We start from the raw sequence: 21,816 nt of genomic DNA, 5'->3' as shown, positions 1-21,816 counted from the left end.
AATAATAATAATAATAAAAGTTTTAGCGAGGTCAACTTCTATAGAAATTCTCGCAAACTTGATTTTTCAGTAATTAAGATTTTCCTTTCCCCTCACTCCTCCTCCTATTCAATGTATTAGGATCAATCCTTATAGTACACCCTAAGGCATTCCCTATCTTCTTCAAAATTTATGCGTCATAGAACTCCAGTCTCTATAGTCTTTATAGTCTCGTGTTAAGGTGTTTTTGCCCTATTTTGTTTCCCGTAAGCTTAACTATCAAAGATCTCTTTCAAGGCTGACGAGCCTTTTGAACCCTAGCTAGGACAAAAGGGGTTAATAGACCCTTTCGTGTCATCCTCAAAATAGTCAAAAGTCCCTATTGAGATCCTCCTCTAGATTTTCATCCTCATCAATGCCCATTTGTTGATTAGAGAATCCTCCATTCACTTCAATGGTCCACCCAAATCATTTTGTATTTTGTCAAACACCTTTCACCATATATAGGAAATTTTCCACCAACTGTGTCTTTAATACATCTGAATGCAGGGTCGGCTTAAGGCCCAAGCAGTCCAAACAAAGACTTTACCAAAAAAGTTTTTTAGTACTAATATACCTTAAAAAAATCTTTGAAACATGATAATTTGTTGGATGTTGATGGATTAGATTTATATTTAGAATTAAATATCTTAAAGGAAATTATAGAATTGGAAAATGATAAACCAATTGACATTCTTAATTATATAAAAAGAATAAATTCTTTTCCAAATGCGTATATAGCTTATAGAATAATGTTAACAATACCATTATCAATTGCTTCAGTTGAAAGGAGTTTGTCAAAGTTAAAAATAATAAAAACTTACTTATGATCAACACTGTCTCAACAAAGATTGAACGGATTGACATTATTGTCTATTGAAAAAGAAATGTCAAATGAAATTAATTATGACAATTTAATCGATAATTTTGCATCAAAAAAGTCCAAAAAATTAATTTTAAATAAAACAATGATAATTTTAATAAACTATTTTATGAGTAAATAAAATGTCTCATTCTTAAATTTGTTTTAGACCTTATGATTGTTGATGAGATTAAACATTATTTTGATGAAATGGTGAAATTGGCAGTAGGAATGACATTAGCATTAGCATTGAGTATTTCTTAAAATTTTAAAACTCAATTAAAAATCATCCCATGGGAACCCTTAGGGGATGTTTGGTTTGTCCATTTTCTATTTTCATTTTCAGTAAAAACAAAAAAAATGCATTTGAAAATGTACTTGTTTTAAACTTTGAAAACATTTTCAGTGAAAACATTCTCAAGAAAAGACTAAAAACTGAAAACAAGGATTTTTCGTTTTCAATGTTTTCTATAAAAGGAAAACGTGGTGACATGAGTTGTAATTATTACCAACTTCGTTAGCAGTCTCGTCTCTGATACTCTGGACCCACCCATCACCTACCTTATTCTCCTTCAACATTTATCTCCCGAAATCATCACCAGTCCACAATGCACCACCACCTACTTCCAAACTCCATCATCAATGCCTCAAACAGCCACCACCCACACCTCCAAACACCAAACCATAATCCAAACCGATTGCATCGCCCTATCCTCCACAATCATCAGCCTAAACATCGACGACCCAACCTCCACTATCAAAACGCCGTGCTCCGCCACTTATCACACCAAAACCCTATTGCAACCTAAATTAGTCTAGTTAGTGGTTATGTTGGGGCTTCAACGATTTTGTTCCCTTCTGGGTAGGTTTCGTGGCGTCCTCAACTACTTGTTGGTGGTGAGGTGCAACGCCGACGAACAGGGGTGGTTCGATAGCACAGTGGAGGGTGGCGACGGCACAGTCTTGTGTGCTAGGGTTAATAAGGATTTTGTTGCTAATAAGGTGTTTGTTGAAATGCCTAAACCAATTTTCCAGAGCATACATTCTTATTGAATAGATGAAATGCCTAAACCAATTTTTAAGAAGTCAAACCAAACATGTTTTCAGAATTTTAATCTTTTAAAAATGAAAACAGTTTTTAGAAATTGAAAACAAGAAATGAAAACAGAAAATAAAAATGCAAACCAAACACACCCTTAGCTATTCAGCTAATTATTTTTATTGTTTTTAATCCACAACCTCATACTCAACATGTCGAGCTTATGTCTTTTATGAAAGACTATTTATGACACTTTGAACTGCAAGGCAACAAGAGCGAGGAACCTAGAATAGAAATAGAAGAAGTATATATATTTTTTTGGTTTGGAAGATGAGATAAGGTAAGAAATGAATATATTTAATAAATATGAAAGAGAAATTATTAATCCCTCTAGTCCTTTATATAAAAAATAAATGAATGTATTTTCTTAGTTGCTCTAATTATAAAAAAAACATAGACTCACTTTCAAATGTAATAATTGATGATAATTTTTTTTTCATACCTGTATTTCCTTGTGAATTTCATTAAAGAGATGCCAATTCATTCTTTATGCAAGTAAATATATTTATCAACCTATTAACAATATAAGTCACAACCATTGGTGAATAAAATTCACCCCTTAAATTATGTAGGGTTATTAAATTTAATACTATTACTTTAATCATTTAATCTTGTGAGTATTTTTAGATTAAAATTTAAAGACTAAATTATAATTTTGATCCCCTACATTTGTTGACATGACATTTATGTAAAAAATAATTAAATGAAATGAAAAGTAAAAAGTATCTTAATAGGAATTGAACTCATAAACATTTATTATTTATAGACAAAGTAATAAATCACTAAGACACTTGTTTTGTTTAGTTAATTACATTAATATTATTTTTTTATGTATCATTAATTATGAGTTATTATTTTTTTCAAATTATCAAAATTTACAAATTAAAAAATATTTAATATATAAATCTTGTTAGTTTTATTTTATATCATTTTATATGTTTTTACTTTGAATAGCTTACATATTTTTTTAACCAATTAATAATTAAATTTCATAAATTAATATGTAAATTATTTACATAATTTGTTTTGTAAATTGATTTTAATATACATATTTTTTTACTCTAATTATTTACATAAAATTATTCATAGACAAGACAATATAATACTTGCTTTGTTTAGATAATTATATTAATATTATTTTCTATGTATCATTAGTCAAGAGTTATTATTTTTGAAATTATCAAAATTTATAAATTAAAAATATTTAATATATAAATATTTTTTAATTTTACGTAAATAATTAGTGTAAAAATAATTTGTATATTAAAATCAATTTAAAAAAAATTATAAATAATTTACACACTAATTTATGAAATTTAATTATAAATGAGTAAAATAAAATATGTAAACTATTTAAAATAAGTAATTAAAAAAATTTATATGTTAAATTTTTTTAATTTATAAATTTTGATTATTTGAAAAAAAAAATCTTGACTAATGATATATTGAAAATAATATTAATATGATTAACTAAATAAAACAAATGTATTATCGATTTATTGTATTCTTCATAAATAAAGAGTCATGAATTGAATTCCTATTAAAATATTTTTTTTTATTTAATGTTTTTCACATAAACGTATTTAATAATAGAGAGACCAAAATTTTAATTTAGTCAAATTTAAATAACTATCTATTGAAATTAACTTATTTATTTAATTTTTTTTATCTTGATTAATTAGTTATTTATTTTTTATAAAAAGAATGAACCAAAGTATTTTGATTGGGTTCAATCCATTAGTCTAAATAAGGATAAGATATTTCATTATATATAAGAAAAAAATTTCAAAATAAATTATATTTTAATTTTTTAACGTAACATTTATGATTTTTTAATTATATTCTTTATAATATTATTAAGGATGTGCAAAAAATAAAATTAAAAATGAATTAATGTTAATTATAAAGTTAATTATATGGAATTATTACTCTATTTTATTCATTAATTTTTCTTAGTTTGTAATAAAAGAATCTAAGACCACAATTATTAACATAGAGGAAATAAAAATAAACATTATTTTGAAAGAATTATTAGCAATATTAGGTTAAAATAAGTTGCGTCCCATTATAGTAAGCACGCGGTGCATGCAGAATTGCACATGCACGATAGCATAGCTGCGAACCCTAGGGATGTTTTTACGTTCTTGTTTCGCGAAGGAGAAATTCTCTGATCCTAGATCGGTCTTCTAATAACACTGAAAAGTGAAAATGTACCCCCACAAACACAACTGCTACCTCTCGTGTTAAATATATCGTTCCCTCTGAAACCATGGATGTTCGATTCCCTTTCTCCCCAGCTGAGGTCGCCAAAGTTGCCACGGTTCAGTTTGGAATTATCAGTCCCGACGAGATCGTAATTATCTCTTTTGTTTCGGAAATGCAATCGACTCTTTCTTTCCACTTTTATGGTTGTTGATTGATTCGTGAATTTGTTTGTTTTGTGTTTCAGAGGCAAATGTCTGTGGTGCAAATCGAGCACGGTGAGACAACCGAGAGAGGGAAGCCGAAGATCGGAGGATTGAGCGACCCTCGGCTCGGAACTATTGACAGAAAGCTCAAGTGTGACACTTGTACGGGCAGTATGGCTGAGTGCCCTGGCCATTTTGGCCACTTGGAGCTTGCCAAGCCAATGTTCCATATTGGGTTTTTGAAGACTGTATTAGCTATAATGCGTTGTGTTTGCTTCAACTGCTCCAAAATTCTAGCTAATGAGGTACTTTGCATAATACTGATCGAATTTGCTAGCTGTTTATGTGATTGTGAGAAATGAGAACACTCAGAATCTAATCTGAGTTCCATTGCTCGTCATTGGTGGTCAATTACTCAATTGGATTTTGAACTGTTTAATTGAGTCTGTTAAATAGATAGAAGGAAGGAGCTAGAGTGAAATTTGTTATCTGAATTCTTGTTTAAAATTGTAAGTTTAGGAGAATGAAAACTGAAATGTAATGTGTTTTCTTAAAATTGATTGCGTTTTATGCAGGATGATCACAAGTTCAAGCTAGCTTTAAGAATCAGGAATCCCAAAAATAGGCTGAGAAAGATTCTGGATGCCTGCAAAAACAAAAGCAAGTGCGAAGGGGGAGATGATATTGACATTCATGGTAAAGATACCGGGGAGCCGGTTAAAAAGAGTCGCGGTGGCTGCGGTGCTCAGCAGCCGAAGATTACTATTGAGGGGATGAAAATAAATGCAGAGTATAAAGCTCAGAGGAAGAAAAGTGATGACCAAGAACAGCTTCCCGAACCCGTGGAAAGGAAACAGACTCTTTCTGCAGAAAGGGTGATTGATCTAAATTCCGAATTTATATGACGAGCACTTTTTATTTTACGTCCACTGCTACATACAGGAACTGATGTAGTTGGTGACTTGTTATATCTGTTGAAGGTTCTTAGTGTTCTGAAAAGGATAAGCGACGAGGACTGTCAGTTGTTGGGCTTGAATCCTCAGTACGCTCGTCCTGACTGGATGATTTTACAAGTTCTTCCAATTCCTCCTCAACCTGTTAGGCCTTCTGTAATGATGGACACATCCTCCAGGAGTGAGGCAAGTGTTTTATGACACTGTTTTTGTGTGTTCTCGTTTTTTACAAGTTTTGCAAGTCTTTTTTATTTATTTTATAATTTTCTACTGATCATAATGCATACTATCATTTGCTGGAACACTTTTAATTTTTGTGTTATATGCTGTGACTTTTTTTTTTTTTTGTCTCTGTTGCTTGTAGGATGATTTAACTCACCAACTGGCCATGATCATCAGGCACAATGAGAATCTGAAGAGACAGGAGAAGAATGGATCTCCTGCACATATTATTTCCGAGTTTGTGCAGTTATTGCAGTTCCACGTAGCAACATATTTTGATAATGAGTTACCTGGATTGCCAAGGGTACCAATTATATTTAGACTTTAGCAATCTATACTGATATATACCATGCTTCCTGTAACCTTCATTGAATCTTGAATTTTTCATAATGCTTAGAGTAATTGCTTTTTATATTTGTTTATTTATTTCTCAGGCTACTCAGAGATCTGGAAGGCCAATCAAATCAATATGTAGCAGGCTCAAGGCAAAAGAAGGCCGGATTAGAGGTAACTTGATGGGTAAAAGAGTTGATTTTTCTGCTCGAACAGTCATTACACCTGATCCAACTATCAACATTGATCAATTGGGAGTACCATGGAGTATTGCGTTGAATCTAACATACCCTGAGACTGTGACTCCATATAACATTGAAAGGTTGTATTTCAATATGCTTTTCCTGTTGCTATTGGTGCATTCTCTACAATTTTTAACAGAAAGTATTTGAAATGGAAAATTAAAAAACAGGTTGAAGGAACTTGTTGAGTATGGACCCCATCCTCCACCTGGAAAAACTGGTGCCAAGTATATCATTCGTGATGACGGACAAAGACTTGATCTCAGATATTTAAAGAAAAGCAGTGATCACCATTTGGAGCTTGGCTACAAGGCACTGTTTCTTAACAATGATAATATTGTTTTATTTGGTTTTCTCTTAATGCCTTATAATAGTTGTTAATGTTGTGGTTTTAGGTCGAGCGTCATTTGAATGATGGAGACTTTGTTCTCTTCAATCGTCAGCCTAGTCTTCATAAAATGTCTATCATGGGACACAGAATCAAAATCATGCCTTATTCTACTTTCCGGCTTAACTTGTCCGTAACTTCACCATATAATGCTGATTTTGACGGGGACGAAATGAATATGCATGTTCCTCAGAGTTTAGAAACCAGAGCTGAGGTGTTAGAGCTGATGATGGTGCCTAAATGCATTGTGTCACCACAGTCAAACAAGCCAGTGATGGGAATTGTCCAAGATACACTTCTAGGATGCAGGAAAATCACCAAGAGAGACACTTTCATCACAAAGGTATTTAGTTCAGCCTCATGGCTCTTATGCAGGCTATATAGATGTCTGATAAAAAAAAACATTTTCTTTTCTCCTTTTAACCAGGATGTTTTTATGAACATATTGATGTGGTGGGAAGATTTTGATGGGAAAGTTCCTGCTCCTACAATATTGAAGCCAGAACCATTGTGGACAGGGAAACAAGTTTTCAATCTCATCATTCCTAAACAAATAAATCTAATTAGATTTTCGAGCTGGCATAGTGATGATGAACGGGGACCCATAACCCCTGGGGATACCATGGTTAGAATTGAAAAAGGGGAACTACTTACCGGAACACTTTGCAAAAAGACTCTTGGAGCATCCGCCGGAAGTCTCATTCATGTGATTTGGTATGCAGCTTCAGTATATAATGGACTACTTGGTGCTATAATTATGACGCTTTAGGGAAGGTTTGGACCCTTTACGGGTCTACTGTCGGCAGCCTTACCTTGCATTTGCAAGAGGTTGATTCCGCAATTAGAACATGTGAAATCTTAGTCACATCACATGGCAGCAACTCTAATTGTTGCACCGAGGCTCTCTCTCCTTCAGCATCGGTGTATAATATAATAATTACACAAATATTTCTACTAGAAATTACTAGATGAATCTACCTTTACAGCCTCTTCCAAAGGAGAGGGATTGTTTTCTATTCTTTCAAACTCCAACTCTCAAGTGACTTTGTTAAATAATTTTATTATTATAATGCCACGGGGTGCTTTCTAATAATAGTGGTGAAACTTTGTGGCTCTGGAAACTGCTTCAATCAGTTTGTTTACTTGAATACAGGGAAGAGGTTGGCCCTGATGCAGCTCGGAAATTTCTTGGTCATACTCAGTGGCTTGTAAACTACTGGCTTTTGCAGAATGCTTTTAGCATGGGAATTGGTGATACAATAGCTGATGCTTCCACTATGGAAGCCATAAATCAGACTATTTCATTAGCTAAGGAGAAAGTGAAACAACTTATCAGGGATGCTCAAGAGAAGAAGTTGGAGGCCGAACCTGGTCGGACAATGATGGATTCATTTGAAAATAGAGTGAACCAGGTACGTACTTAATTTGGATTGCTTTTCACATTGTTGTGTTATATTATCTTTTTGGGGTAAAAATATGATGAATTTCATATTTGATAATAATTTTAGACTCTAAATAAAGCTCGTGATGATGCTGGAAACAGTGCTGGAAATAGTTTATCTGAGAGCAACAATCTGAAAGCAATGGTGACAGCTGGTTCGAAAGGAAGTAACATCAACATATCTCAAATGACTGCTTGTGTGGGGCAACAGAACGTTGAGGGGAAGCGAATTCCATACGGATTCGTAGACCGGACATTGCCTCACTTCACAAAAGATGATCATGGGCCTGAAAGTCGTGGCTTTGTGGAGAACTCATATCTACGTGGACTGACCCCTCAAGAGTTCTTTTTCCATGCCATGGGTGGTAGGGAAGGTCTTATTGATACTGCCGTGAAGACCTCCGAAACCGGGTACATTCAGAGGCGACTCGTGAAGGCTATGGAGGACATCATGCTTAAATATGATGGGACAGTTAGAAACTCTTTGGGAGACGTCATACAATTTCTCTACGGAGAAGATGGTATGGACGCTATTTGGATTGAAACACAGAAGCTGGATACCCTTAAAATGAAGAAAACAGAATTTGATAGGGTGTTTAGGTATGAATTTGACGAGGAAAACTGGAAGCCTAATTACATGCTTCAAGAGCCTGTAGAAGACTTGAAAACCATCAGAGAGTTTCGTAATGTGTTTGAGGCAGAAGTTCAAAAGCTTGAAGCTGATAGACATCAACTCGCAATAGAGATAGCCTCTAATGGTGACAATTCTCTGCCACTGCCTGTTAACCTCAAGAGGCTTATCTGGAATGCTCAGAAGACATTTAAGGTTGACTTCCGAAGGCCTTCTGATATGCATCCAATGGAAATTGTGGAAGCCATCGATAAGCTCCAGGAGCGGCTTAAGGTTGTTCCCGGTGAGGACGCCTTGAGTCAAGAAGCTCAAAAGAATGCTACTCTCCTCTTCAATATTCTGCTCCGCAGCACTTTCGCCAGTAAAAGGGTCTTGGAGGAATACAGGCTTTCTCGCGAGTCATTTGAGTGGGTAGTCGGAGAAATAGAATCAAGGTTCTTGCAGTCGCTTGTGGTCCCCGGAGAAATGATTGGTGTCGTGGCTGCACAATCAATTGGTGAACCTGCTACTCAGATGACTCTCAACACTTTCCACTTTGCCGGTGTCAGCGCAAAGAACGTTACTCTTGGTGTTCCTAGGTTAAGGGAACTCATTAATGTCGCCAAGAGTATTAAAACGCCTTCTCTCTCTGTGTACTTGAAACCTGATGCTGGTAAGACTAAAGAGAGAGCCAAGACTGTGCAGTGTGCTTTAGAATATACCACTCTCAGGAGTGTCACTCAAGCTACAGAGGTGTGGTATGATCCAGACCCGATGAGTACAATAATTGAAGAGGATGTGGATTTTGTCATGTCCTACTATGAAATGCCCGATGAAGAAGTTGCTCTTGAAAAAATCTCACCTTGGTTGCTTCGCGTGGAGCTGAATCGTGAAATGATGGTGGATAAGAAGTTGAGTATGGCTGACATTGCACAGAAGATTAACCTTGAATTTGATGATGATTTGAGTTGTATATTTAACGATGACAATGCTGAAAAACTTATACTTCGTATCCGTATAATGAATGATGATGCACCAAAGGGTGAGGTTCAGGATGAATCCGCTGAAGATGATGTTTTCTTGAAGAAAATAGAAACCAACATGCTGACTGAAATGACTCTACGAGGAATCCCAGACATAAACAAGGTTTTTATAAAAAATGCGAAAGTTCAGAAGTTTGATGAGAACGAAGGTTTTAAGTCTAATGGGGAATGGATGCTTGATACCGAAGGTGTGAACCTGCTAGCTGTGATGTGCCATGAAGATGTTGACGCGACAAGGACAACAAGCAACCACTTGATTGAGGTTATTGAAGTTCTTGGTATTGAGGCAGTTAGGCGATCTCTACTGGATGAATTGAGAATTGTAATTTCGTTTGACGGTTCTTATGTAAATTACAGGCATTTGGCTATTCTATGTGAAACAATGACGTATAGGGGGCATTTAATGGCAATAACACGTCACGGCATCAACAGGAATGATACAGGGCCAATGATGAGATGCTCATTTGAAGAGACAGTTGATATTCTGCTTGATGCTGCAGCATATGCAGAGACTGATAGCTTGAGGGGAGTCACAGAAAACATAATCTTAGGGCAGCTCGCCCCCATTGGGACAGGCCAATGTGCCTTGTATCTTAATGATGGCATGCTGAAGAATGCCATTGAGCTACAACTGCCTAGTTATACAGATGGTCTTGATTTCGGTATCATGCCTGGAGCAACTCCATATCATGAAGGCACCATGATGTCTCCCAGTTATCTGTTGAGCCCCAATTTACGCCTGTCTCCTAGTTCGGATGCACAGTTTTCGCCTTATGTTGGCGGCATGGCGTTTTCTCCTTCTTCATCTCCTGGTTATAGTCCATCATCCCCCGGCTATAGTCCATCTTCGCCCGGGTACAGCCCCACGTCGCCCGGTTACAGTCCCACTTCCCCCGGTTACAGTCCCACCTCTCCAACTTATAGCCCTAGCTCTCCCGGATATAGTCCAACAAGTCCAGCTTATTCGCCTACATCTCCCAGCTACAGCCCCACCTCACCTGCATACAGCCCAACTTCTCCTGCATACAGCTCCACTTCACCTGCATACAGTCCTACTTCTCCATCATACAGCCCCACTTCACCTGCATATAGTCCTACTTCTCCATCATATAGCCTGACATCTCCTTCCTACAGTCCAACTTCACCCTCTTACAGCCCCACGTCTCCCTCATATAGTCCTACCTCTCCTGCATACAGCCCCACATCTCCCTCATATAGCCCAACATCTCCATCTTATAGTCCTACTTCCCCCAGTTACAATCCACAATCAGCAAAATATAGTCCTTCGTTAGCTTATTCTCCAAGCAGTCCAAGATTGTCTCCCACATCTCCAAACTATAGGTGATTACTTCTCTTGATTCTTTTAATATTCATTTCTGGTACTGAGTGTGATATACAGAACCTTCAGAAATTGATATGCCAAAAATTCGAATCTCATTTTTTCAGTCTAGAACTTTGGTTTGAGGAGTCATTTTACTTTTTAGTAAATTCCATATTGTTCTTGTAGGGTGGTTGAATAAAGTCTATGGTCCTGTGTTTTCGGTTTCTCAATTGCATATTTATTTTGAGTTAATTCTTTACTCCAAGCATATGTATAATTTATTATTTTCAGCCCGACGTCTCCCTCGTATTCACCAACATCTCCTTCTTATTCTCCATCAAGCCCAACATACAGTCCCAGCAGGTAAGTTAACTTCATTTGTGCTACTGCCAAGCCTTTAAACAGTAACAGAATTGGAGATTTTTCTTTTCTTCTTTTTTCTTTTGTGTTAAACTGAGGTTATTCATATGTGACTTGTTCCTTTTTTTCCTTCTAGTCCATATAATTCTGGTGTGAGCCCGGACTATAGCCCAACTTCCCCCCAATTTAGGTATGCATATTATTTATGTACAGATGGTTCTTTTAACAGCTGAAATTGTATGGAAGGCATATTGCTGAGCACGGTCTGTTCTTGTTATTTTTTCTGTTTGATCATTTGCAGTCCCAGTGCGGGTTACTCACCAAGTCAACCCGGTTACTCACCGTCGTCAACCAGCCAGGACACTCCACAAACTAGTGACAAGGATGAATGATAGAGCCACTAGATGAGGTAAACTAACAGCTTCTCTAAAGCGCTAATATATGGCTTATCTTATTGGATGGAACATTTAAGATGTAAATAGTTCAGAAATTCTTCACTAGAGACATATGTTGACAATAAAAAGTTCTTAATTCTCCATCTTCCACTCCCATTGTTTCAAAATTGAGCCAACATGTGTTTTAGGAAGATTTGCAATTGATGTACGTTAATTGGAAGAGTGAACCTAAGTTTTTTTAAAAAAAAAACTTTCAAGTAAATAATAAAAAGTTTTGGTAGTGGTTTCAAACAATCATTATTATACAAATGTAGTTGTCCAGGGTTTGTCAGTTCAAAAAGTTCTTCCTTGCTGCTGAACTGCGTTGGTCCAGGACTTGGCAGTAAAATCAAGTCTGCAAAAGAGCCACTAAGTGTAAGTTTTGCACAATTAGCGCATCTTACGGACACCATTCCGGATGGTCATCCAAGAGTTAAATTTTGTAATGAAGAGAGGCACTCTAAAGTTTAGGGGAACATTACATACATGATAAAAAAACATTTTTATAAGTAGAAACACTGTCCATCAAAGCAACAGTATCAAGTGACAAAATATCCCTACAACATCATGTTTGTTCTATTTAAACTAACTGAAGATATGGGAAGAAAATAATGAAAACATATGGGGACCCTCAATTTAGTAATCAGAGGATAAGGCTGCAGCACAGATGTAAGAAGAAGACATGTACACATCAATTTTTCTCTCAGTGACTCTTCATCTCTTTCTGGTTTTTTCCTCTGTAAAAGTATGGACATTGCCAACATGAATCCTGAAATGGTCAAATTAAGAATTGAAACCGTTGGAAAGGGAATATGAACCCTCTTCAAGCAGCATGCAATGTCCTTATCAACAATTACAATTCTTAATCTAATAACCATTCAATATCCATGTAGGCAGAGTCTACAATGTTACAGAAAAAAAAATAGAAAAAGAGAAAAAGTCATGAGAAAAATGAAAGTTTAGTGTGACAATTGAAAGAGAATGAAAACAAGAAGCATGTAAACCATCCTATTATTTTTGTCATTTCCTATGATCTTTTTTTTCCACTTCAATAACTCAATTGGGGGAAAGGAGTTTAACATTAATCAATTCCTAACAATATTTTGCTCCAGGTATGCTTATTTGGTTACAAGCACATGAGTTTATTATGAAGCATGATTGAGGAGCAACTTTGAAAAAGCAAATGTATGCTATCTTTGAAACATAAGCATGCATCTCTTTTTGACCATTGGAATCTTCTACGGGGTTACTGCTTGTTGGGGGCTAATTGCCATGTGGCTTTGTTGGCTTATAACTGGGTTTCTTCGTTGTGCTTTTAATTGAAATGTGGTATATATTAGGCTATGTACTTGAATCTCTCTTGTGGTATTACTCGTGTTCAGAGTCTTAAGTTGGACATAGTTTTGCTCAATTTAAGTGTTTTCTTATTAATTATTGAGATACTGTATATAGACAACAATTCTTTCAATAATTTATACAGTATTATTTTATTTTATGTGTTTATTTGTCTCTATCATATCATTTATTACATTTTAAAATTTTATCTTTTTTTTTTTTACTTTTCTCACTTTCTCACTCTTTCTTTGTGGTAAGATTTGTTGTACAAGTATAATTTCTCTTAATTATTAATAAAATCCTTTGCTTGTCACAAAAAAAAATCCTAACAATATTTCTTCTCAATTTATTGATGTGAAGAGTTGTGTCATACATGCTCGTACCATAAAAGCAGAGAAAAATTGAAAAAGAGAAATCATATTTCTATAATAAGGGTGTCACATTTAAAATTTCTAATTAATTAAAACTATTTATATTAACTAACATTTATAGTAAAACTATTGATTTTTTTAATAATTACATTAAATGTCACCCTTAGAATTTCTAGTTAATCAACCGTGTAAAACCATTTATAGAAATTAAACTAAACAATAAAAAGGAAAAGATGATAAATTTTCACCATAAAAGAAAAGTTAGTTCTAGATGATACGATGCGATTTACCCTTAATAGCACTGGATAGTTTATCAAAGAAAATAGTACCTATTTTGCTGCGGTCAAAATAACCATTTGATTCTTGTAAATGATACTCATTTTAGAATTAGTCCTTCTATGAAAAATATCCATAAGTTTTAATCCTTAAATGTCCTTATACTGAATGGTTTGGAAATCAATTTTTAAAAAAATAGTTTTATAAAGCTAAATGATCAGTTAAAAAAGGCTATATGAATAGACAAAATGCTTTCTGTTTGCTTGTATGGAACATGTAAGTGAGGAGGAAGCTAACTTGGTTGTCACGATGCAATCACTTGTGATGTAAATCTCACAACCATCAAGGACGTCCAAATATCTATGGAAGTTGCTGTGTTTATTTAAAACAATTTACGCAAATTATACCCTAGGCATGAATATTTAATGCGTATATAGATGCTAATTTCGTGTAGCTTTTACAATCAAGGAGAAATCAAATTAAATTATTTTCATTTAGGTTGTAATTAAGATCTTTTCCTAAAAAAATTTTGTCTAACAATTGAGGTATTAAGTATATGAGACTTTTTATTTATCATTCAATTAATCTTTCTCTCATCAGGTCATCATTTTGAGATAAAGATATCTTCAGGTGTGACACCATTTTAGAGAGTTCTTCTTAGAGTTTAATTTATTGAAATAATTAAGCCAAAAGTAACTTTTATATATGTATATATTAATGAAATATTAACAATAATTTTATTTTAATTGTCAACTGAATTGTAATTTTGATACTAACATTTAATTTGGAGTACAATAGAAAAATTATTTTTCATATATATGACAACTATCATATCAAAGTCATAAAAATGATTTTATATAGGATATATAACACTATTTACAATATATTATCTCCAAGATTCTAACTGTTGCAATCAGTTTCAGTTGACAACATTGATATCAATTATTCTCACAATACAACTTGTCAAGGAAGGAAATTTAAGAAAATCACATAGCACACACACACAAAAAATGTAAATGTTATTTCAGCTTAGTTAGTAGTACTGTTCAAAAGTAACAAAAGACTCTGCCTCGTTCCAACACTCACCTTCCTTTGCAATGGCAAACCAATTCTCAGTTATCAGCCCTTCCTATTGTGCTCCTTATGCTCTCAATCTACAAATTAATACAGAGAAAGGTGTCACTTACGACATAAACGGTAACCCTGTCTTTTATGTAAAAGATGCTTTATTCACTCTTCACGATCGTCGTGTCTTGTATGATAATCAAGGAAACTCCATCGTAACTCTATACAAGAAGGTTTGGCTATTCGGGCTTCATATTTTATTCATTGATTTCCCTCGTTTAATTTGTTAATTATCTTTATTAATTCAATATTCCTAGCAAAATCTTTCGTTAAAAATTTTGATTTTAGCAACTAAATTATCCTTATATATTCTCATTATTCGATCTTATTTTTTTATTTATGTAGAATATGACGTTGCATGGGCGATGCCAAGTTTTCAAGGGTAAAAGCAACGATTCCTCTGAATTGCTCTTTTCGGTGAAGAGATCGTCAATGATCCAGTATAGTGTGATGAAATTAGATGTCTTCCTCGCTAACAACAGAAATGAAAATGTTTGTGATTTTAGAGTCAACTTTTGTAGAGATAAAAGCTCATGCATTGTTTATGCTTCTGAATCTCCTACAATTGTTGCCACGGTATGTAGTATTGTATTAATGTGTTTTTATATTGACATACGAACACAACACACATCAATTTAACTGTCTTTTTAATTAATACATCTAAATGAACATAATTGATACAGTGTATCTGTTTCTCTCTCTCTCTCTTGTAGATGCAGATTAATGGCGGCCTCAATGTTTTGGTCTATCCCTACGTGGACTATGCATTCATTGTGGCACTACTTATGATTGTTAACGAGATGAAAGATTATTATGATGAACTGATGGATGTGGCCTTAGGAGTGACATTTGCCGCATTGGGTAATATAAATTAAATTAATTAGGAGCTCCCAAATAAGTTTACTCAGATTATAGACCAGATTAATATTAAGTCTTGGGCTTGATTTCAGTTAGAATAGATAGGGTTTGGTTTTCATTTTCAGAAAGAAAAAAAAAAGTGTATTTCGACTTCAATGTATGAAATAAAGTTGAAAAGTTAGTAATATTTTTTATAGATTTAACTTTTTATTCTGCAAAAAATCCACATTACAGAATTGACATGTTAACATCGTTCACGATATCATGATATATAATAACTTTTATTAATCTAACAATAATTACTTTTGTGATTAATCGCATGCTATTTAATCTGGAATTAAATAACATGTTCATGAAATTAAAGGTGGTGACACAAGACAAAGGAGACAGGAGAGATAAATGCATTTTATTTCGTTAATTAAAATTAAATTACTATTATTTCATTAAAATAAAATACTTTTTTTACATAATTATTGGGTTTTTCACGTTAGTATTATGTCCCTAAACCCTTAAAATAAAATACTAATAAACAATTATCGGTTTTTTTTCTCGAAAAAATTGGTGTACACGACTAACTTACTCCGACCTAAAAAAAGGTAAAAATATATTAGCAAACTTTATATATGCAGAATTTGCTAGTATATTTCCACTTCTTTACGGAATGAGTATGTTAACAACTTTACCTACACTTAAGATTGTGTTTGATACATGCTAAAATACACAGGACAAGAACAACACATAATAAAGACATAAGTTACATAAAGATAATTTTTTATAAAGATAATTTTTTATCATGTGTTAACTGATGGGTAAATATATCAATTTTATCACAAATAGTAAAAATCAAAACAAAAAATCGAATATCAAATTCACAGAAACTTGTTTGTACTTACGTTGCTAAATACTCAATTTGTGAAATGAGAAGAGGGAGTAGAATAGAAATAAAAAGAAATTGAATTTTAAAAAGGCAAGAATAATAAAATAAATAAAATGAGTGCAAAAGATGATTTTAAAATGCAATATAATTATACATTCATTGGTTTATTCGTATATATATGTAGAGAAGTACATGTTCTAGCTATATATTAGCATATACTACACCACAGAAGACTCTCTCGTTCCAACACACACCTAATTTCTTTGCAATGGCACAACAATTCTCAGTTATCAGCCCTTTCTATTGTGTTCCTGACTCTCTCAATCTACAAATCAATACAAACAAAGGTGGCATCTCATAGTCATCCATTTTCATTTTTTAACTAATTAATTATCTTAAGTATTTTTTTTAATCAATAAATATTAGTTGTTAGTTTATTTATGTAGGTTATGACATTGCATGGGATGCAAGTTTACAAGGGTAAAAGCAATTATTCTTCTCATCATCAATTGCTCTTTACAGTGAAGAGATCGTCAATAATACCGCGTTGGATGATTAAATTTGATGTCTTCCTTGCTAACAACAAAAACGAAAGTCATTGTGACTTTAGAGTCAACATTTCTAGAGATAAAAGTTATTGCACTTTATGGTGGTCAATCTCCTACAATTGTTGCCACGGTATATATGTACTGTGTTACGTGTTTCTATAAATGAATACACACGCACACAATATGCACATCAGCTTAACTGTCTTTTAAATACATCTGAATGAACATAATCACTACAGTGTATCTGCTTCTTTCTCTCTCTCTCTCTAGTAGATGCAAAACAATGGCGGCTTCAATATCTTGGTCTATCCCAACGTGGACTACGCATTCATAGTGACACACTACTTATGATTATTAACGAGATGAAACATTATTTTTTTTGAAGTGGTGATTTTGGCCAAAGAAATTACAACATTTGTAGTGAGTAACATGAATAAAAGGGGCTCTCAAATAATTTTTCTCAGAGTGGTGATTTTGGCCAAAGAAATTACAACATTAGTTAAAATAGATATGATTTGGTTTCATTTTCAGAGAAAAAATGTTTATTTCCACTTCACTGTATGAAAAAGTTTAAAAGCTGTAATATTTTTATAGGTTTAATCTTCAGCTAATCAATTATTCCAAATCCTAAATGTGGAGGCAAAATTAATTTCTTGGTGTTGATTTTGGTCGGGTTTGTGCAATGTTATCTAAAGGCAACTTAACCATCCTTGAATGACTTTTTGAGCCATGATTTCAACCTATCACAATTGTGAATTTCCTTAATGAAAATATAAATTCCCACTGAATAGATTGTGAATAGATTGTTCTCCTACATGTGAACACTAACAAAGTCTTATAGCACATGGGTTACGGATTAAATAATCTGGAATGAAGGTTTTACATTCCTCATTATCTAATATGGAATTAAACCAAAAAGATGTATTTTTGAACTGAAAATCCAGAATATACGTTCTAGATTAATTGATGCATTCTGGAATACCTATTCTGCAGCATACAAAATATACTTCCGGAATTCGGAAGCAACAGGAAAATTCAAAATCACATAGATAGATAATCCAAATTGAGTAATCCGGAGACAATACAGAACTATTTTAAAAATGGTGAAATTTACTGAACTATTTTTCACCTATTTTCACTCATTTCTGTATCCTTCTCCTTATCTCTATTTTATTTAAACCACACCTTTAATCTCTATTTTATTTCTCACCTATTTTTGTTCACCATTTTTATTTTCATTCATCCTATTTTTCTCCTCTCTATCAAAGAGGACATTAGATTGAGACAATTCCTACGCAAATCAAGATAAAGAAAAGATAGTTTTACAATCATTGATTTAAACCCATTGTTGAATGGAATCCACCGAGTGAAAAATGGAGGTACATATGGCAGAACGGGTCAATCTAGTCAGTCTTTCACAATGAAGTGATGGAACTGTCATTAAACAATCTGAAGGTCCGAACCGATTGATGTTTGGAGAATCAGCTTTTCAAGTTTCGAACTGCTGCTGAATCCACGGGCAGGCATTGGACAAACTTGAATTTAATTACTATTAAATGTTAGTTAAGAAACAAGGGTTTCTCAGTCCAACAGAAACTATAATCATAAGTTACATACATACCCCATTTTCCAGGAGTGAATCACCCACATTTGTCAACAAACTAGCTTATGTATTCTGACTAAATATTTACAAATCCAGAAAGGGTGGGAATAGCACACAAAACAGGATTACAGGAATGAAAAACCATTATGTGGAAACTGATATTTACACACATTTACAAAGATGACATAATTATTAGCAGAAACTGTTTTCCAGCATAGATAACTGATGCATCTGCAGCACCAGCAGCAAGCAATGCTTGGTATGGATGGAAATTGAGGCAGCTTACAGAACCAATTTTCTGGGGCATTAGGGTACGATAGTATCGAACGGTGCCCAGTAGATCACCCTCAAGACTAAACACTTTGATGATTTGTTTTGCTGAACCACTGGCAATAATTGGAGCGTGTCTATGCACAGCTAAAGCTGTTAGTGAGCCCCTATGACCATAAATAGTAAGATAGGCACTGCTATGGTTTCTTATATCAAGAAATTGGATATCTCTAGTCTGAGCAGCACTCACAATCTGAAGGAAAATAACAATGTGGCATAATTGCGTCTTCCATTTCGAATCAAATTCATATATCATAGTCACTGAATTTCTACCAAGATCTAGGAATTGCAAGTCATTGAAGAAAAAAATATGAAACTAGCAAGATTCTCTTTTTACCTTTCCTTGATCTGGTCCTGGTTGAAAGCCAATCCCCACAACTTTTTTTACTCCTTGTGTATCGCCTTGATTCACAGACGAGCCTAAGAAGCATCATTGCCATTAGTAATTACAGAGACAAGTGCAAAGTGTATATATTTTCAGAATAAGGTTTGTATTATGGTATATGCCTAGGATATGGGCTGGTCCACTACAAAGAAAGACCGCAAGACAAGGCTCAAAAGACTTAATTTAGGATAGAGGAAACTATAAACTCTTATAGAGAATATCTCAATTCTATTAACTTAAGTTAGCATTACCTGACCTAGGAGTAACTTTTATGGTATATGCTTTTACACTCTCACTCACTACCAAATAACCAACATGTCCGATGACAATTCTGACTTTCACCTCGAATCACAGCATCGGAGAACATATCATCGCCGCACTAGAGCTCAAATTTTGCTATACTTGACTTCAGATCACTTCAGTTTCATATATACATAGAGAGAGAATTTTTTTATCCCTAATATCAAGAAATTTACAGCACGCACACACTCTAAGTTTATATTATTTGTTTTTTTTTTATAAATCATATTATTTGTTAATAAAATAGAGTTATAACTTACATGCTAAATATCAGTATTTGCATGAATCAACTAGCACATGATTATTATACCTTATCATGTAGTTTCAAGTTTGAGGCTTAAATGCCAACACCAAAAAATCTTAAATATATAATTGTATTAATATTGTTTGAATTAAGAGATTTACCACTCATAATCTTACCTAACTTGAATAAAATTACTTTCATTAAAAAATATATATGGTCTATATATGCCAAAAAAAACTTACATGTTATAAATTAAGTTAATAATGGTAATATAATAGAAAAAAGTATATTGGCGAATGCGTGAGTATTTATTTAGTTAATATTCTTTTTCTTGGCTGAAAATATTACCTTAGTCTCTTTCCTTTATTTTTTTGGGTCATTATTTTCTTGTTAATTATTTGACACAGTCAGCAATGGTGCTTTTTGATATTGGAGAATCTGATCTCTACCAAGACGGCGTGCATGACTTTGTGCTTTGTGCTATAGCTGCTTTTATTGTTTTGGTCTATATGTGGGTGCTACTTGACTAGGACTAAGGTTTACTTGGCACTCTTAATTCATAGAGTGGCAACACAACGCAACCTAGGAATTTTCTTTTCAGCACACAAAATTACAAAATCCTTTCATTCTACCGTCCTACAAGAAAGCAGAGTGCATGAATCACGTAGTTGGAATTATATATTCCAGCTTAAGAAGTAATTTTAGATATATAGTTGTCTTAAATATTTAGAGGAAAGAATTTTGTCGTCCAATTTATAATGGCATGAGGTCCAATTATAAGAAACGTCTAAAAAATAAATTTATTCAAAGGAAAGAGCTATGTATGGCATTTTTGTTAATATATATGGTTTTTTTATTTTATAAAAATTAATTATAAATACTTTTTTTATTGGTGGACCTAAAACATAGGTTTTAGTTATTTTATCTATCTGATCTTGTATGATGATCCATGGAAGATACATGTTGTCTAGAAAAAAATATTAATAATCAAAATTATACTTTACTAAAACAAACTAAGATTAGTCACGAAATGATGTGTATAATTTTTAAAAATTATCACTAAAGGTTACCCTATATTAATGAGGGGAAAAAATTCATCATTAAATTTAGTTTTCTTTTTTAAATTTTTTTTGTAGTGGATACTTTTCAAAATATGGGTAGCGAATTTATTTTTGTTAATTATACACATCATATATGACTGATCTTATAAAATAAATTTGTAATTATAGCTTCAAATTAGGGTGTTCGACTTAAATATTTTCTATATTTATTGAATTTTATATATATGACTTTACTTACAAGTATTTGAAATTCATTGAAAAAGCAGTCACTTCAGGACAACAGTTCCATTACTTGAATACTAAATACTAGTAATTGGTATCTATTAATTTGATATATTTGATATTTTATTTTCCATATAATTATCTCACGTTAACTGTAAAAGAAATTAAAAAATTCTGAAGACAATGAAAATGAAACCGACATTAATCGGCGAGATTGAGATTTGAACAACCAGTGATCTTTAAAATAAATATATCAACATAATTATTATAAAAAATGCAAAGTTCAGCAAATTTCATTCTGTATTATAATATAATATTTTTTAACCAGTAATATAATATAATATGATTATCATGTATTTTTTTTCTTGACAAAAATTATCATGCATTATAAAGAGTTAGTGCATACTTTTTTCCTTTGCAATCACGATAATGACTTTTTTTTCAGCCATTATGAAACTACCACGAGTTTTGGCCTTTCTCCTTTGGTTATATAATAATAATTATACAATAATAGCTAGTGAATATAACGAATGACTATGAAATTGAA

General features: G+C 33.2%; 3 protein-coding genes and 1 long non-coding RNA gene across 4 annotated transcripts; 3 read left to right on the top strand and 1 right to left on the bottom strand.

Moving 5' to 3' along the window:
* The first annotated feature begins 4,248 nt into the window (after positions 1-4,248).
* On the top strand, positions 4,249-13,229 carry LOC114367479 (DNA-directed RNA polymerase II subunit 1-like). Its single transcript, XM_028324668.1, has 15 exons — positions 4,249-4,332; positions 4,429-4,692; positions 4,963-5,262; positions 5,368-5,526; positions 5,705-5,866; positions 5,997-6,217; positions 6,308-6,449; positions 6,533-6,868; positions 6,953-7,239; positions 7,679-7,937; positions 8,034-10,960; positions 11,232-11,303; positions 11,437-11,490; positions 11,608-11,709; positions 12,847-13,229. The coding sequence occupies exons 1-14, from the start codon at positions 4,249-4,251 to the stop codon at positions 11,690-11,692; spliced, it is 5,352 nt and encodes a 1,783-aa protein (XP_028180469.1). The 3' UTR covers positions 11,693-11,709; positions 12,847-13,229.
* Positions 13,230-14,648: 1,419 nt separating this feature from the next.
* LOC114425519 (protein LURP-one-related 15-like) lies at positions 14,649-15,886 on the top strand. The gene is made up of 3 exons (XM_028392464.1): positions 14,649-15,014; positions 15,187-15,417; positions 15,555-15,886. The coding sequence occupies exons 1-3, from the start codon at positions 14,814-14,816 to the stop codon at positions 15,714-15,716; spliced, it is 594 nt and encodes a 197-aa protein (XP_028248265.1). The 5' UTR covers positions 14,649-14,813; the 3' UTR covers positions 15,717-15,886.
* A 2,240-nt stretch (positions 15,887-18,126) lies between these two features.
* On the bottom strand, positions 18,127-19,977 carry LOC114367293. Its single transcript, XR_003657155.1, has 3 exons — positions 19,694-19,977; positions 19,395-19,477; positions 18,127-19,250 (listed from the first exon to the last, which is right to left on the bottom strand). It is a non-coding gene; the product is annotated as an uncharacterized LOC114367293 (long non-coding RNA).
* LOC114367292 lies at positions 19,152-19,596 on the top strand. The gene is made up of 2 exons (XM_028324452.1): positions 19,152-19,248; positions 19,393-19,596. Exons 1-2 carry the CDS (start codon positions 19,167-19,169, stop codon positions 19,479-19,481), a joined length of 171 nt encoding a protein of 56 aa, XP_028180253.1. The 5' UTR covers positions 19,152-19,166; the 3' UTR covers positions 19,482-19,596.
* Positions 19,978-21,816: the final 1,839 nt, after the last annotated feature.

This window comes from Glycine soja, chromosome 9, assembly GCF_004193775.1.
Source record: "Glycine soja cultivar W05 chromosome 9, ASM419377v2, whole genome shotgun sequence".
NCBI lineage: Eukaryota > Viridiplantae > Streptophyta > Magnoliopsida > Fabales > Fabaceae > Glycine > Glycine soja.
This window is presented reverse-complemented; position numbering and strand designations above follow the sequence as displayed.

Coding starts and splice junctions, on each gene's coding strand:
- LOC114425519 (XM_028392464.1), top strand. CDS start 14,814: ATGGCAAACCAATTCTCAGTTATCAGCCCTTCCTATTGTGCTCCTTAT. Junction 15,015..15,186: donor TCGTAACTCTATACAAGAAG/GTTTGGCTATTC, acceptor TTATTTATGTAG/AATATGACGTTGCATGGGCG. Junction 15,418..15,554: donor CTCCTACAATTGTTGCCACG/GTATGTAGTATT, acceptor TCTCTCTTGTAG/ATGCAGATTAATGGCGGCCT.
- LOC114367292 (XM_028324452.1), top strand. CDS start 19,167: ATGACCATAAATAGTAAGATAGGCACTGCTATGGTTTCTTATATCAAG. Junction 19,249..19,392: donor TAGTCTGAGCAGCACTCACA/ATCTGAAGGAAA, acceptor GATTCTCTTTTT/ACCTTTCCTTGATCTGGTCC.
- LOC114367479 (XM_028324668.1), top strand. CDS start 4,249: ATGGATGTTCGATTCCCTTTCTCCCCAGCTGAGGTCGCCAAAGTTGCC. Junction 5,527..5,704: donor ACACATCCTCCAGGAGTGAG/GCAAGTGTTTTA, acceptor TGTTGCTTGTAG/GATGATTTAACTCACCAACT. Junction 11,304..11,436: donor CCAACATACAGTCCCAGCAG/GTAAGTTAACTT, acceptor TTTTCCTTCTAG/TCCATATAATTCTGGTGTGA.